The sequence below is a fragment of the Parasteatoda tepidariorum genome, chromosome 8 (assembly GCF_043381705.1).
Source record: "Parasteatoda tepidariorum isolate YZ-2023 chromosome 8, CAS_Ptep_4.0, whole genome shotgun sequence".
In the NCBI taxonomy this organism is placed as follows: Eukaryota; Metazoa; Arthropoda; class Arachnida; order Araneae; family Theridiidae; genus Parasteatoda; species Parasteatoda tepidariorum.
Genome location: NC_092211.1, coordinates 9,979,694 through 9,993,919, shown reverse-complemented (window position 1 = coordinate 9,993,919; position 14,226 = coordinate 9,979,694). Strand labels below are relative to the sequence as shown.

Sequence of the window (14,226 nt, the reverse complement as noted above, 5' to 3'; positions counted from 1 at the left end):
CCCCTTTAAAAACCATCTGTTGTAAATTTTAAATTTAAACTTGCTTGAAAAATAGAACTTTCCGGTTGTGAATGATTATTGATCTAAATGTCGGATCGCTCTTCAACAGCGCGAATGCTCGATAGATGTAGGGATTGTGAGATCTTTTAAACCAATCCATCACAATGGCCATTGTCAGGAAGATAAATCATAGAAATTAGAGCAGTTGATATTTGATTGATCTCATTCTGACTTCTAAAAACGAGAAACTAAAGCACTTTAGTACAAGAATATAGCGGCAACACATTGATGCAATACCTCATTTTCACAAAAAAGGTGGTGTTAATAAACTAATATTATTTTTGAACATTGTATAATTCTAGTATTGTAAGTAAGATGTTATTAAGTATTATATTAGGTATTAGATTATTATTTACTAGATTATTATTAAGTAGAATTAAAATTTAAAAGAAAAGAAAGAGAATTACCTGACTATGTGGTAGTAGGTCCAAGCATTGAGTATAATTTGTCCAATTACCCCACAACCATCGGCCATTCTCATCACAAACTCTGTACGCTTCCGCTACAATGTTAACAAAGAATTTGATTATTATTATTTTTGGTTAAAAAAAGGTTTTAATTTAGTTTATCAACCATTTCACGAAGTAGATTTTATATCAACTTACTTTAACACATTAGAAGAGGGCAACTTGTTGGAATGGTATGTTACTCTGCTGAGCATATTAAATTAACAGAATTAAATTTCGAGCATCTGCTTTCAACAGGTATATTCTTTTTTTAACAGATGACGTAAGCGACGTCATTTTATATGTGCATGTCATTACTGAATTTGTATATTAGGCGTGGATTGTTTAAAGTGACTGTCATTTTAATAATTTACGTCATTACGTCGGGGTATCCGGGTAATGCGCGATAGTACCCTTGTATGTTTACCCTTACAGTCCCTAGCAAAAGTTTTTGACTCACTATAAGATTCTATGCAAAATCTTAATTATCAGGTGATACTATACAGCTTTATTATTTATATCGAATTAGCAAAAAAAAACGTGTGCTCCTACGAAAGAAAAAATGATATTGCCACTGATCCCTAAAAGGTAAGGCCGTCTCAACATTTAAAGCAATTTGAATTTTATACTAAGAGCAGGTATTGATTACATTTAAACATTTACTCAACTTATAAACTCTTCAAATATTAAATTGTTAGAATCCTGGTGGTTCAGGGGATGGAGCACTCGACTCCCAATGAGGTGACCAGGGTTCGATCCCAGCGATGACTGGTCGATTCAAATTCCGCACCCGGCTCGCACCGACCACAGTGCTGACGTGAAATATCCGCAGTGGTAGACGGATCATGGGTTAAAGTTCCCTAGCAGTCAGGCTAATGGACAATTACAGTCAATTATTTTTACAATTTTAATGCATTCAGAATCCCTCAAAACTCCCAGAAGACATTTTATTACTTTCCTAAGAAGGCTATTTATTTAGTTATTTTTAATCAAAAAACACTTACTTTCGTTTTCACCTGAAACGCGTGATAATTCGCGAACTGACGTCACACGTGTCCATCTGCCGTTCACTTACAATCGCTGTGCTGTAAAAGTCAATACGTTCTTGCTTTTCGTTTGAATTTTCGTAATTAAATCCAACTATTTTGGATGATCAATAGCTATCTGCATAATAAATTGTGCCCTAATATCGCTCGATAAAAATGAGAGTTTAATATAACTTATTTTTATTATGTTAAATTTCAAAGGTACCCACTGAAAAATTGTTAATAATTTATGAAATTTTCTAGCTCTGAATATTTAAGATTTTTTAGATCAATAAAAAAAAAGTGTGTGCTATTGCTTATTAAATAACGCATTATAAATACACAATAACTTCGTTTTTTTTTTCGTTTTTTGTAACCATATTAATCTTAATTTTAATGTATACTTCAAATTCATTTCGAAGATTTATTTTCATCTTAAGTGAAAGAAATGTTGGATAAATTTTTATCGAGGGTAAACCAACCAGCGCAGGAGCACTTCCCAGTGAAGGAACATTTCATATATATTGATTAAAAATAAGAATTTGTAAGTTTTTCTTCAGATTGATTGGTAACAATAGCTTATTGCCAAACAATAGGAAGTCATCTAGCAATGTTTTAGATTACCTGGTCACATAGACTTCTCTGTTATTATTTCTGCAACGCCTTGTTTCTTTGAAAAAATTATAAGGTGAGTGTTTGTATTTGTATGTTTGAAGTGGAATTAATTGCATGTAATAGTTTTATTTTTCTCACTGTGAAAAAGAGAATTCAAAATATAGTTATTGAAGTTACGTTTTATTTTTTTTAAGCATCATAGCATTATGAAGTACTGAGATAAGGGGGTGTTTATTCACTGGATCACCAAACGATGAAACACCAGTGAGGGAACAAGTGGTCTTTACGTTTTTTTTTCTAAGTTAATGAAAATAAAAGATAAACTTTCTTTCCATTTTGTATAAGTTAATTTTTCAAACAACTTCGTAAGTTTTTAATTAATCAAACTGCAGTACCTCACTATACTTGTGTTAAAAATAAATTGTTACACCATCCCGGTTTGCTGGGTGCAGTTCACTAGTGATACTGGGTTCGATATCATACTGGAATAAATTTTATACCAGCTTATGAAACACCGGTTCCGGTATGATACTGGTTCCGGTATTATACTGGGATCAATTTGATAACAGCTTATGAAACACTGGTTCCGGTATGGTACTGGGTCCGGTATAATACTGGATCCAGTACCATACCGGAACCAGTGTTTCATAAGCCGGTATAAAAAATTTTATACTGGGATTTTTTTCCTATAGGGTACACAGATTTCAGAACCAGAATCAGTTAGAATACGAGTTTTTTGCTATTGCGAATATTTTATCTTTTATTACACCAATCACAGTACGTAAAATAACACTCCTAGTGTTTTGACTTAGATTTGTGGCGACGAAAGGCTGATGACACCATTTGGTACTGTGCCCCAGAGATAGAGCAGAATCGAATTCATTTTCCCTCCTCCCCCACAGTGCTTTATTTACGACTTCATTGGGTGTTTTCATTTTTAGACTCCATGTTTTTCATTTCTTTCGTGAAGTGAAATTAACTCGGGAGCTTTACCACAGAAACAATTTTTAAATGAACACTTTTTTACAATAGAATTAGGGGATAAACATTTTGATCTTTAACCACGTCTATTCGCTCATACACTGAAAGTCTTTTAAATGCAGGACAAATGTCTAATGCATGTTTTTCGTTACTCAAACACATATCGCAGTTCGAGTAGCCAAACCATTAAACAAAAAATAAGCACCTTTTAAGCACTCAAAATTTATTTTTAAACTCTATGTACATTAACATAATGCAAAGTAATTTTCAGGGCCGGGATAGCCTGGTTGGTAGGACACTGGGACCAAGAGGTCGTGGGTTCGATCTTCCCCGTGTAGTAAATGGTGACTGATGCACGTTAAATCTGTCGAGTCTCAAAGTCCTTAATGTTACCACAACAAATCATACCTCTGAGGGTACTGATCCAGGATTTTCCTTGTCAAAATTACAAGGCTACGGAGTTGAACATTAGTAGTCGCCAACCTAAAATTGGGTCTGTTGTTCAACGACGATAATAAAATAAAATAAAATAATTTTCAAAGATTTTACCTGGTCATGATAAAATAACTAGTTTCTGGTAAAGAACTCTTTTTTTAGATTATATTAGCCATTATTAAATGAACAAAAGATTTTTTGGTTCGATATCAGAGGGGGAAATAAGGGGGAGGTCTGAAATTGAGAATATCTTGGAAAATGCAGCAGAGTTGCACAACAGAGTTCAATAATCTCACCGAACACAGCTCAGTAGACGCACATGCGGACTGACAAGTATTTCATCAATCATGTAAGGCGATTGGTGCTTTCATACGCTATGGACCGAAGGTACGCCGAAATGGATTGTGGTTGAATAAATTGTGAACTCGTCGAATAAAACAATGTGAAAAGCGCACTATACGTGACCGAAACCAACATAAGAAAAAAAATTTCATTTTAAAAAAGGGAAAATTGAGCACTTTTTAAAAACACCCAATGTAAAAAGCACCTTCAAGGGCTTTTAAAAACAAAAATCAGAAATAAGCAAATTAAAACACTTTTTAAAAATGCTACGCACCATGATATCATAATTATTATTTTTCTAATCATTGAAAATATATTTGTTGTTATAAACCCTTTTCCCTCGAGATGTAAAATATAGGTCACATTCCTTTGCTAACTCAATAGGTTAAAACTATTTTTCGGCCTGCCTAACGTTAATGTATGAGGCTATACCTCGATCTTGAGTCTGAAACAATCCATCTGACCCTATGAATTGCTTTAAAGTTTCAAATACGTTCGCTGACTTGTGTACTCATTAGAAAAAACGGTTTTTCGATATAAAAACATTATATGCTGATCCTTTTGTCGTAGTGGTCTTTCAAAGATTTCGGGGAACGAATCTGTTCATATCGTCATGCGGAAATTTTGTTTTTTTGCTACCCTGCTAGATTTTATTTGATTTATTCACATGCATAAAATGAATATTCAATCAAGCCCTTCATTTTATTTAATTTGACCTTTATCGAATCAAAGAACAGATAGTACAAATTTGATAAGGTTACAATCAGGGTGAGAACGGAAATCGAACCCGAAACCTGTACGCTTCAAAGTATTCGACAGGAGGACATGTATCTTGATTGAAACGATTAGAGAAAAGGCACAGACTTAATAGGGAAGGTAACTGAGTATCTAATGTCTCGAGCGGCAAAAGAGGTTTCAATTTTGTGTCTGAAGTTACTAAAAGACCTCAGCGCTTTAACCAGCACCAACTGCATGGAGATAATGACTTTAAGCCGGTTATACAACAGAAATCAAAATCATCACCTTCTTCGCACCACAAGCAGTGAAAGAAAGGTTAACCGAAGCGAACAGACAACAGTAATATATGTTATTTATCATCTTACAATTTGGGGCAATATAATTTTCAAATTTTTGCTTGAATATAATGTAAAGTTACGAACTGGTTGCTTAAGAACTGGAACAGTACAGGCATGATTCACCGGCTGGAGAGCGTGGTGCGAAGATCGAGCGATTACTTCCATCTCTCCGATTTAAACTGTGGTAGTATAATGCGCGTGAATTCGAATCATGAGTAGGATGAATCGCAGATCGTCCCCATTAGAACATTAGAGAAACTCTAGTGTGATTTTAACAGCCAGACTATTTTATTTTATATTACAATCGTCGTTAAACAGCCGACCCAATTTTTGGGTATACGACTTCTAATGTTCAACTCCGTATCCTCGTAATTTAAAACCCAATCCAGAAAACAAAGGGGATTCTTAGATCAAGTATTGGGAGAAATTTTACCTTCGTGTAGGACTTTTTGATGGAACTAATCCCATTCGCGTTACATGGAGAGGAAGACCACGAGAACCTCCCATGGTTAGCCTGACGGCAAAGGGACTCTAACCAGTGATCGGTCTACCACTCAGGATATTTCACGTCGGCACTATAGTCGATGCAAGCCGAATGTGGATTCGTATCGACCAGTCATTGGTGGGATTCAAACCCGGTTCACCTCATTGGAAGGCGAACGCTCTATTCCCTGAGCTCAACAACCAAACTGTTGTCTATTAAAATATTGTATCGTTCTATTAATTTATTTACTGACTTAACATGCATAGGCAAGCTTGTATGCTAATTTAAAAGTACGGCTTATCAACCCTTGTCAATATCAAGAACAAATAGCTCAAGCTTGATATAGGCAGATGGGTATTTAATTTACTTCGTACTAGAGCTGCACAACGGGTTATTAGCAACGGTCTGAGAAACCTCCCTTAAGGATGATTTGAAGACCTATCATCACAATTTTAATCCTCTGTAGAGGGATGGCTTGCACCTGAAGTCAAGCACTTTACGGTAGAACAGTTTCACGAGGACTGATATCGCGCACAATCGGTCCATACGCTGGCTGATCAAAGCGGTCACCCACCCGCTTACTGACCTCAATCAGTAACACTTGACTTCGATATTCTATTGGGAACCGTGTCTTTACAATCAGTCCACTGCGAGACAAAATCTCGAGAAGGAAANCACTGCGAGACAAAAACTCGAGAAGGAAATTGCAATAATACATTCAGGATGGCGATGCAATCCGTTACTTCCAAGTTAGAGAGCGTTTGGTGGAATGGTGAGACCACTTATCCAGGGAGGCCTCTTTCATCGTTCTCTAAAAATGTCATTTCCTCAGCAACTTTTGCTAGAATTTTTCCCAACCCTGAAAAGTCACCTCATCTTACTCAACTCACAGAAGATATATTACAAACGAGTATTTTATTCATTGATGCATGCCTACTTGTGTGCTCAATTACATGCATGTTCTCAATTACATGACATACATTCAATTACGCAAGCACTGGTTTTAAGTCTTTATCAAATAGGTACGTAGGTACTTTATTTAAGTCACTCTAAAGCTGCACAATTGGCGACGGTCTGGGAAACATCACTGAGGATAATTCGAAGACATGCCATCACAATTTTGATCCTCTTTAGAAGGGATGCGAAGTCGAGCACTTTACGGTGGAATAGCTTAACGAGGACCCATGCAGCACACCCTCGGTCCCTACTCAGACTAATCCAAATGGTCACCCATCTGCTCACTGACCTGCTAGGTAATCTGCTAGGAACCATGCCTCTGCGGAACCTTTATCAAGTAGAAAGACAGATTTACAATTAAATAAGGACAGAACGAAGACACATCCATGATAGGATGGGATTCGAACCCGCTACCTCCACACTACAGAACTTTTGGCAGGTGATAACGCTCGGCCTCAAAAAACGCGGGTGGCATGGATCCTCTTCATCATCAACTCAATTCAACTTTGATAGACAATAATTTCCAATCGTTATCGATATTAAGGGATATAAAATATGGGGCAAGATTGGGACCAAACGAGTTCTTCGTATCTTTGCTTTGTTGTTGTGAGTTTTTTTTTATGAGTTGGTAGGCTAGTGTATTTTTACAGAACTTTACGGTAAGTCTTTTTCTAATTTTCGCTACTTTTACATATACTTAAAGTTTTTTGAGATAATTGATGGTATGCTTGCAATTGCCTAAAATTCGTGATTGCTTTTAACATAACTGCCAACTTTTCCGGTTTTCCCGGAAGATTTTATTTTCATATTTAAAGTGCTAGCAAAATCATGTTATTTCACTAAACTTTTAGATTTATAATAATAATTTTAAGTCAGTTTGACCACCACTACACATAAATAATTACAACAAATATATAAAAGCATATTATTCCTTACGATAGCGAATTTCAACCTGATTAAAATATAAATATATTTTTGAGGAAGATAGTTTTTCGGTAATTGTTTTACTACCACTTGGAAAATCCGTTCTCGAAAAGAGTGAATGTTGTCAGGTATGCTTTTGAGAATGATTAATATACCTCTTTTATTAATTTGGTTCTCTAGTGAAATTTAAAAACAGTTCTTTTTCGAATATTTTAATGGGATATTGACTTATTTAAAGTATTACTGTTAAAATTATCAGTTTCGCTTAGTTAAAATTATCTTTAGATTATTGAGTAAAAACGACTTGAAATAAAATTGTGATTAGTTGACGAAGAACAGTCAAACTAAAGTTTTACGAAACAATAGTTTTAATCTTTTATTTATATATATATATTTTCACGGGATTTACCGTGATTATTAGTTTTTGAATACTAGACATTGCACATACTTTAAATACTATATCTAACAGTCTGCTTCTAAAACTTAGTAATTTTTTCCTTCTCCGATATTGAATTGACTTATAAAGTTTTGTGACTGTTTCAGACTGAATTCCAAAATATTGTATATTCAAGCTTAATAATGGAGTTTAGAGTTATATTTTTTTTTTAAATTTAGGTTGCATAAACTTTTAATTTTGTTAAAGTCTTTGTGAAGCCCGAGCTTAGTTCATTTCTACTTTAGAACACTGAATTCACTATTTTCCTGATAAGATAAGTTCTAGTTTTTCACCGATAATGACTTCAGTCGAGTGAGGGAAATGTGGGTAGGGGTTTTGGGATATACCATACTGTAAAATTTATGTATTGAAAATCGTATTTTTATATTATGCTTGTTGTATTATATTTAGCTTCAAAATTTTGTTTAGTTGAATAAGATGTGTGTGTAATCCATTACCTTTTATGTGTATGCAAAAATTATAAATACAGTAGTTGTTGCATTTAAAATGTTATTTTTGTAATGAAACCATTTTAACTTTTATTATAATCTAAAGAACAAAATTGAAGAGTCAAATTTTCCATTCTTTATCAATTTTTCTGAAATATGTCACTGTAAAGGGAATAAGCTATAGTTTGTCTAAAGTAAGAACTCCCCTAGTCATTCGTCTGAACCCGTTACTGTAACGAGGTATAACTATTTCAAGTTTAGGTGTGGGGTCGTTGTTTAGAACAGGATTTGTCTCTGGTCGGCGAGAGAAAAGGCAATCTTTTTCTGCGGTCTATTTTGTTAGCCCTAGAGCAGGGATGGGCACTTTTTCAACAAATCTGAAAAGTTTAGTGGGCTAAGTAAAATCTTCTGAAATACAAAATTGTATAAAAGTTTTAAAATATTTGAGATGAATGAAATTACGATTTAATTTTTAAAAGTTACTTATATTGAGTGTCGAAGTGAGGTCTAGGGGAGAGTGGTGTCAATTGTAACATTTTTTACTTAACTATTTTTTACTAACAAAAAATCCAATATATTATTAGTATTAATTGACAGACGAGTAAAGTAGACTATCCTCTACTAGAAAAAAAATTAAATACCTGATTTTAAATATTATTATATTAGTTATTAACAATTTTTGACAGTCGTGCACTTGTTACAATTGTCCCCACTTACGGGGTCAATTGTAACAGTTCATAAATTCAACTAAAACATAGTTAATTATACATATTATCATAGTTGTGATATATTTTTTTATTGATCAAAATAGTAGTGATATTTTAGGAGTAAAAATAATAATGAGCAGAGACCTAAAGGGTTAAACTTTTAACTTTAAGGGGTTAAAAATTTTAATTTATGCTGTGAAAGGTGACAAATAAAATAATGCACATGCAACATAATATAAATGATATAGGAAACTATTGGTGGTTCTTAAAGAGTTAAGTAATGGTTTGTAAACATAAGATTATTTATTTTCAGCTGTTACAATCGTCCCTTTACTTATTGTTACAATTGTCCCCAAGACGCCATTTCAGCTTCATTTGTTAAAAACAATGCTAGTTAATTAGCAAAACTAATCTTTTTTTTATTGAAATGTTAATTAAGGTGTCCACTTACATATTCGGTTACTAATTTTTATTTGTTTAAACAAAATTACTTTGTTACAATAAAATATTCTAATACCAAAAAAAGTACTTGCGTGACGTGAAAATATCTTTTGTGATGTAACTCTTTCAAAAGTACATAAAAATGGTTGCCATCAGGGATGTACATGTAGATTTGTTAAATACACCTTGTGCACCACCTAGGAACCAAATCTAGAACCCGACACTCGAAATATTTGCTCTGTTACAATCGTACCCTGTTACAATTGACCCCACTCTCCCCTACTAATTTTAAGGTACGAGGGTAAATGCTTATCTGTTAATCTACTTCTGAAGTGATTTTTTTTTTCAAAGGTTTGCTAGTTAAAAAACGTATATAGGATGAAGCAAACATAGCATTGATTTTCTGGGCATGAGAGCTTAGATTTGGGGAACTAGCGTTTGGTAATTTGTAAAACTCAAACTTTGGCATATTTAGACGCAACTACAAACAATTAAAGCTGCAAATCCAACCTCATTGTTTCACAATTTACGTTGAAAGACAATGTATCTAATTCTGTTTGACTGGCGCTGAAATCTAGAAATCTGTGTTCAAACTCAAAACGGAGTTTTTCAAGCCATCTTATTAATCCCTAAATTTTATTAATTACTTATTAATCACTAAAGAAACATTGCTATGTTAATTTGACCATAAGAGTAAAGACATTTTGTTCTATGTTTAAAACTAGGCTTTGCATTGAGTACTTCACAACATAAACTAGTGCAAACCGGTTTCAGTTGCGTAAAAACAATACAGCTGTATAGTAGTATCACTTGATAATTAAGATTTTGTATAGAATCTTACAGTGCGTCGAATAATTTGGCCAGTGACTGTAAACTAAAGATTTAGAATGTTAGCTTGTGTTATGTTGTTAGCTTATCATTTTATGTATAATCGATTTCATGATTTTATTCGATGTAAAGAAATGCGCGGTAACTTTCTACCAGGTGGTTGCGTACTTTAAATTTCATTCGTAGGTCAACCACATCTAGCTACGAATATCAATCTATAATTTAGTTAGGTTCTTCTGCAATTATCAGAAACTAATAATTTCTTCAGGAATTCTGAAGTACACAGATTAAAAAATTCGAAACTGTTAAAATCTCATTCAGACGAGAGATTTGTTGGAAAACTGTAAAATGAACTAAAATATTAAGTCTTCTATTTTTTCAATTCTTCTCGGAATTGGAGATTTAAGCGCCTGAATATATAGCATCGAACTCTAGTATTGTCGTAGTATTAGTTTAATTTTATCTATATTAGTAATAAGTATACAACGTTTATCAACGAACTTGAAGTATATTACATAAAAGTATAAAAACATTCCACTGTGTATGCAGCAAATTTTATATTTTTAATGACAGGTTTCCTATTTTCTTGCAGGATCCAAGAAGCTACTTGAAAAATAGATGTTTGATACTTTACTTCACGAAGTTTATGCTAGATTAAAAAAACTATTCCTTACAGAAGAATGTTGGTCATCATTATCCGATTTAGATTGGGTAAGGAAGTTAAGATTTATTTTGATCTGATCAAAGAATTGTTTAATAGAAATTCTATGAGTCTACTGTTTAACATTTCATCGTTAGAACGTTGTATTTATTGGCTTTTGAAAACCTTTTAAATTTTTGATCCACCTTTTGAAATGATATTAATTTTTTCGCACTCGCAAATGAAAATGAAAGTAGACTCATAAAGACACTTGAATATTTTTAAGCTTTGAAAATTTAACCTTTTAGTCTGAATAAATTAAAAGATTAAATTTTCAATTTATTATATATTATATAAACTTTATATAAAGACATATCATTTTCTGAAAACTTTGAGTTTTTGCCCTCAGACTTTTGTTATTAATTTAAATGTATTTCCAGAACGTAGATTAGGAGATTTTTTACTTCAGCACACATAATAGTTTACTTTAGACTTGCTTGAAACTTTGCATGTAGATTTTGTATAATGTTGGAGATGAGCTAGGGTGCAGGTGTGAATTTGTTATTTTTATCAAGAATATCATCAAGAATTAAGAATATAAAATTTTTCCTTAAAGATTTAATATTAATGTATAGTTAATTCTTTTTGAAATTACAAAATAGTTAAAAACTCGGGTAATAACATTAATTTAGGTATTTTGAAATTTATGAATTAGAATTTACTGTAGAGCCATTAGCGTGGCATGAAACATGTATAGTTTTGAACTTATTTTGACTAATATTTTATACATTTTTAGACTTTACATTAAATTTAATTTTAAGTCTTAAAAATTGCGTAAATCCTTTCACGATGAGTCTGATGGTAACTAGCTTCTAAACCATGATCCGACTGAGAATATTTTACGTCAGAACTGTGGTCGGTTACAGCGAAGAGCAGAATTGGTATCTATCAGCCTATGCTTAGGTAGCATCATTGGAAGGCGTACGCTCAGGGGGGGGGGCGGCACCACGGCTCTTAATTGCTTTTTTAAGACTACAGTGGACTACTCCCAAAATCGTGACTCTCTAAAATCTATTTTCTAACTTTGACCACTTTGTAATTAAATGATATAAAAAGCATAATAAAATCTCAAGAATTTGTAAAACATTTGACAATATTAGTGTTATTTTGCTTTTTATTGGAAAAACTTTGTTCTCAATAAAAATTTTGCTTTGAACTGAAAATTGAATAAGTTCCATGCTCTTATTTTGACTATCCCATGAAGCTTTTTTGACACTAGAGATCAATAAAAAAAACCTTGTGTCGGCTTATTTTGAAATTTTCTAGCTGCAACATATATAATAGTAATTTCAATGTTCCAAAACTTTCATAAAGGGACTATTTTCATGTTTTTTTTTCCAAAACTTTCTTTCTGCGCAGTATGGAAATTAGTTGAAAAATGCGTAGATTTTTCCCTACAATCTATAAAGAAATGTAAATTGAGTTGAAATTAACAAATCTTGATATTTAAAGAGAAATTTAGGGCAAAGAGCTTATTTAAACTTAAAAATCGAAAATATTTAAAAAAAAGTTGAATTTTCTTGTAGCATGAATTACGTACCAAATTGTTTTTTAATACTCTCTCTAATTATAAACAATCCTTTTCAAGTTACAGTATTTTTAAGTACTATTTAGCAATGTAAATTATTTGTGATTCATTTAGTTACTTGGTTGTATACTTCTGTTGATGAAAGTCAATTATCAACCAATAAAAGCCAATTATCTATGATCAAGAGACTAATGAAATTTGGTCATTTATTCAAAGCTCCAAAATAACTTTCACGAATATCTGACTGCAAATCTCTTAATTCCGTGGTTATTTAACGTTTTTGGTAATTGAAATTTCATTCTCATTTAAATTCCGTCTGTCTTTGTTCGTAGATTTCTGTAATGATATTTAAAAAGCAAGCATATAGTTCAGAGGTCTTACGAGTAGGAATTAAATGTTCGGACTAATATAAACATAGTTACAAGTTTTTAAGAATTTCGTAAAATTAAGATTTTGTTGGGTTAACTGAGATTTGCGTAGCTAATAGTTATAAAACTTCACCCAATGATATCAAACACTGCCTCTAACTAAAGTAAAATCCCTATGTTAGTTTGATCATAAGAGTAAAGACATTTTGTTTTATGCTTAAAACCAGGCTTTGCATTGAGTATTTCCTCGTCATATAGTCTCCTTGGGGACCGTATTTTCAAAGATGTCCGTTGCTGACCTAGCTGCCATGAGCATCAGTCTGTCAAGATGTCCATTGCTGACCTAGCTGCCATGAGGATCGTAGTTTGTCAAGATGTCCATTGCTGACCTAGCTGCCATGAGGATCGTAGTTTGCCAAGATGTCCATTGCTGACCTAGCTGCCATGAGGATCGTAGTTTGCCAAGGTGATCTACTTCAGTTGCCTAGTCGTCATGACATAACAGAAACGCTGATCGTATTTCTTCGAATGAACACGAGGTTTATTTTTATTCTCCTTGAATTATATGAAAATTCCATTTTCAATATTTTGATAATTTAAGTTTTTCTCTTATAAGAATTAAGTGCATAAATATTTTTAATTAAATCTAAATACATATTTGTAAATTATATGAAATTTAAGTGTACATAGTTTAAAAGTTTATTTCAGAGATTTTTCTTAAACTTAAAGAATAATTAAATCTTATTTACCTAAATATTCCTTTTTATCAAATCTAGAAGTTTTTAGGTTTAAATTATTTTGAGTCATATTTACCCATTAAATATTTTATATTGAATTTAGTCTCTAAAAAGTAGACGCACCTTCTCTAATGTCTATATACGTACTATTAATAGTCTTAAAATTATTAAGACAAGCTTATTGTTATCTATCGCTCGTTATCAGCTATGACATATTATAGAAAAATTAAATATTAGCGCAAAAGGACTAATTTCGATTTATATGTGTTTTTCCTCAGAACTATTGTCCAGTATACTAACTAAAATCTAAAAATTGTATTATTCAAAAGAATTGTTTTGCTGTGGCAGTTTAAATTCAAATCGTTGAATTCAGAGAATTGTTAAAAATTAAAATACCTTCGTTCGGTTCTCAGACGAAACGTATTTAGATAAATAAAACTTTATATCTGATTTAATTTTGGTATTACAAGTTTTTAAATTCTTTTTCAATGTATTTCCACCAAATACATCATGCGTTACTTTCGTATTTTAGAATCGCAAATGTGTGTGTGTGTGGGGGGGGGGTTAATTTCAAAGTCCACTGTTAAAATACACTTAATCTGAAGTTTAAGCAAAACTGAAGTAAAAAAGATTTGAGGGATTGATATGTGATAGACAAAATTCGCACCTAAAATTTTCAGGATATTA

General features: G+C 32.5%; 1 protein-coding gene and 1 long non-coding RNA gene across 2 annotated transcripts in view; one reads left to right on the top strand and one right to left on the bottom strand.

Annotated features, from left to right (window-relative positions):
* The window catches only part of LOC107444133 (corticotropin-releasing factor receptor 2-like), a 100,684-nt gene that overhangs the window by 31,728 nt on the left and 54,730 nt on the right, over positions 1–14,226 (bottom strand). The window contains exon 3 of the mRNA XM_021144632.3: positions 468–562. Within this exon, the coding sequence (XP_021000291.1) occupies positions 468–562 (95 nt within the window). The remainder of the gene's footprint in view (positions 1–467; positions 563–14,226) is intronic.
* Positions 6,988–13,165, top strand: LOC107444134 (uncharacterized). The gene is made up of 3 exons (XR_001584091.3): positions 6,988–7,080; positions 10,799–10,917; positions 13,030–13,165. It is a non-coding gene; the product is annotated as an uncharacterized lncRNA (long non-coding RNA).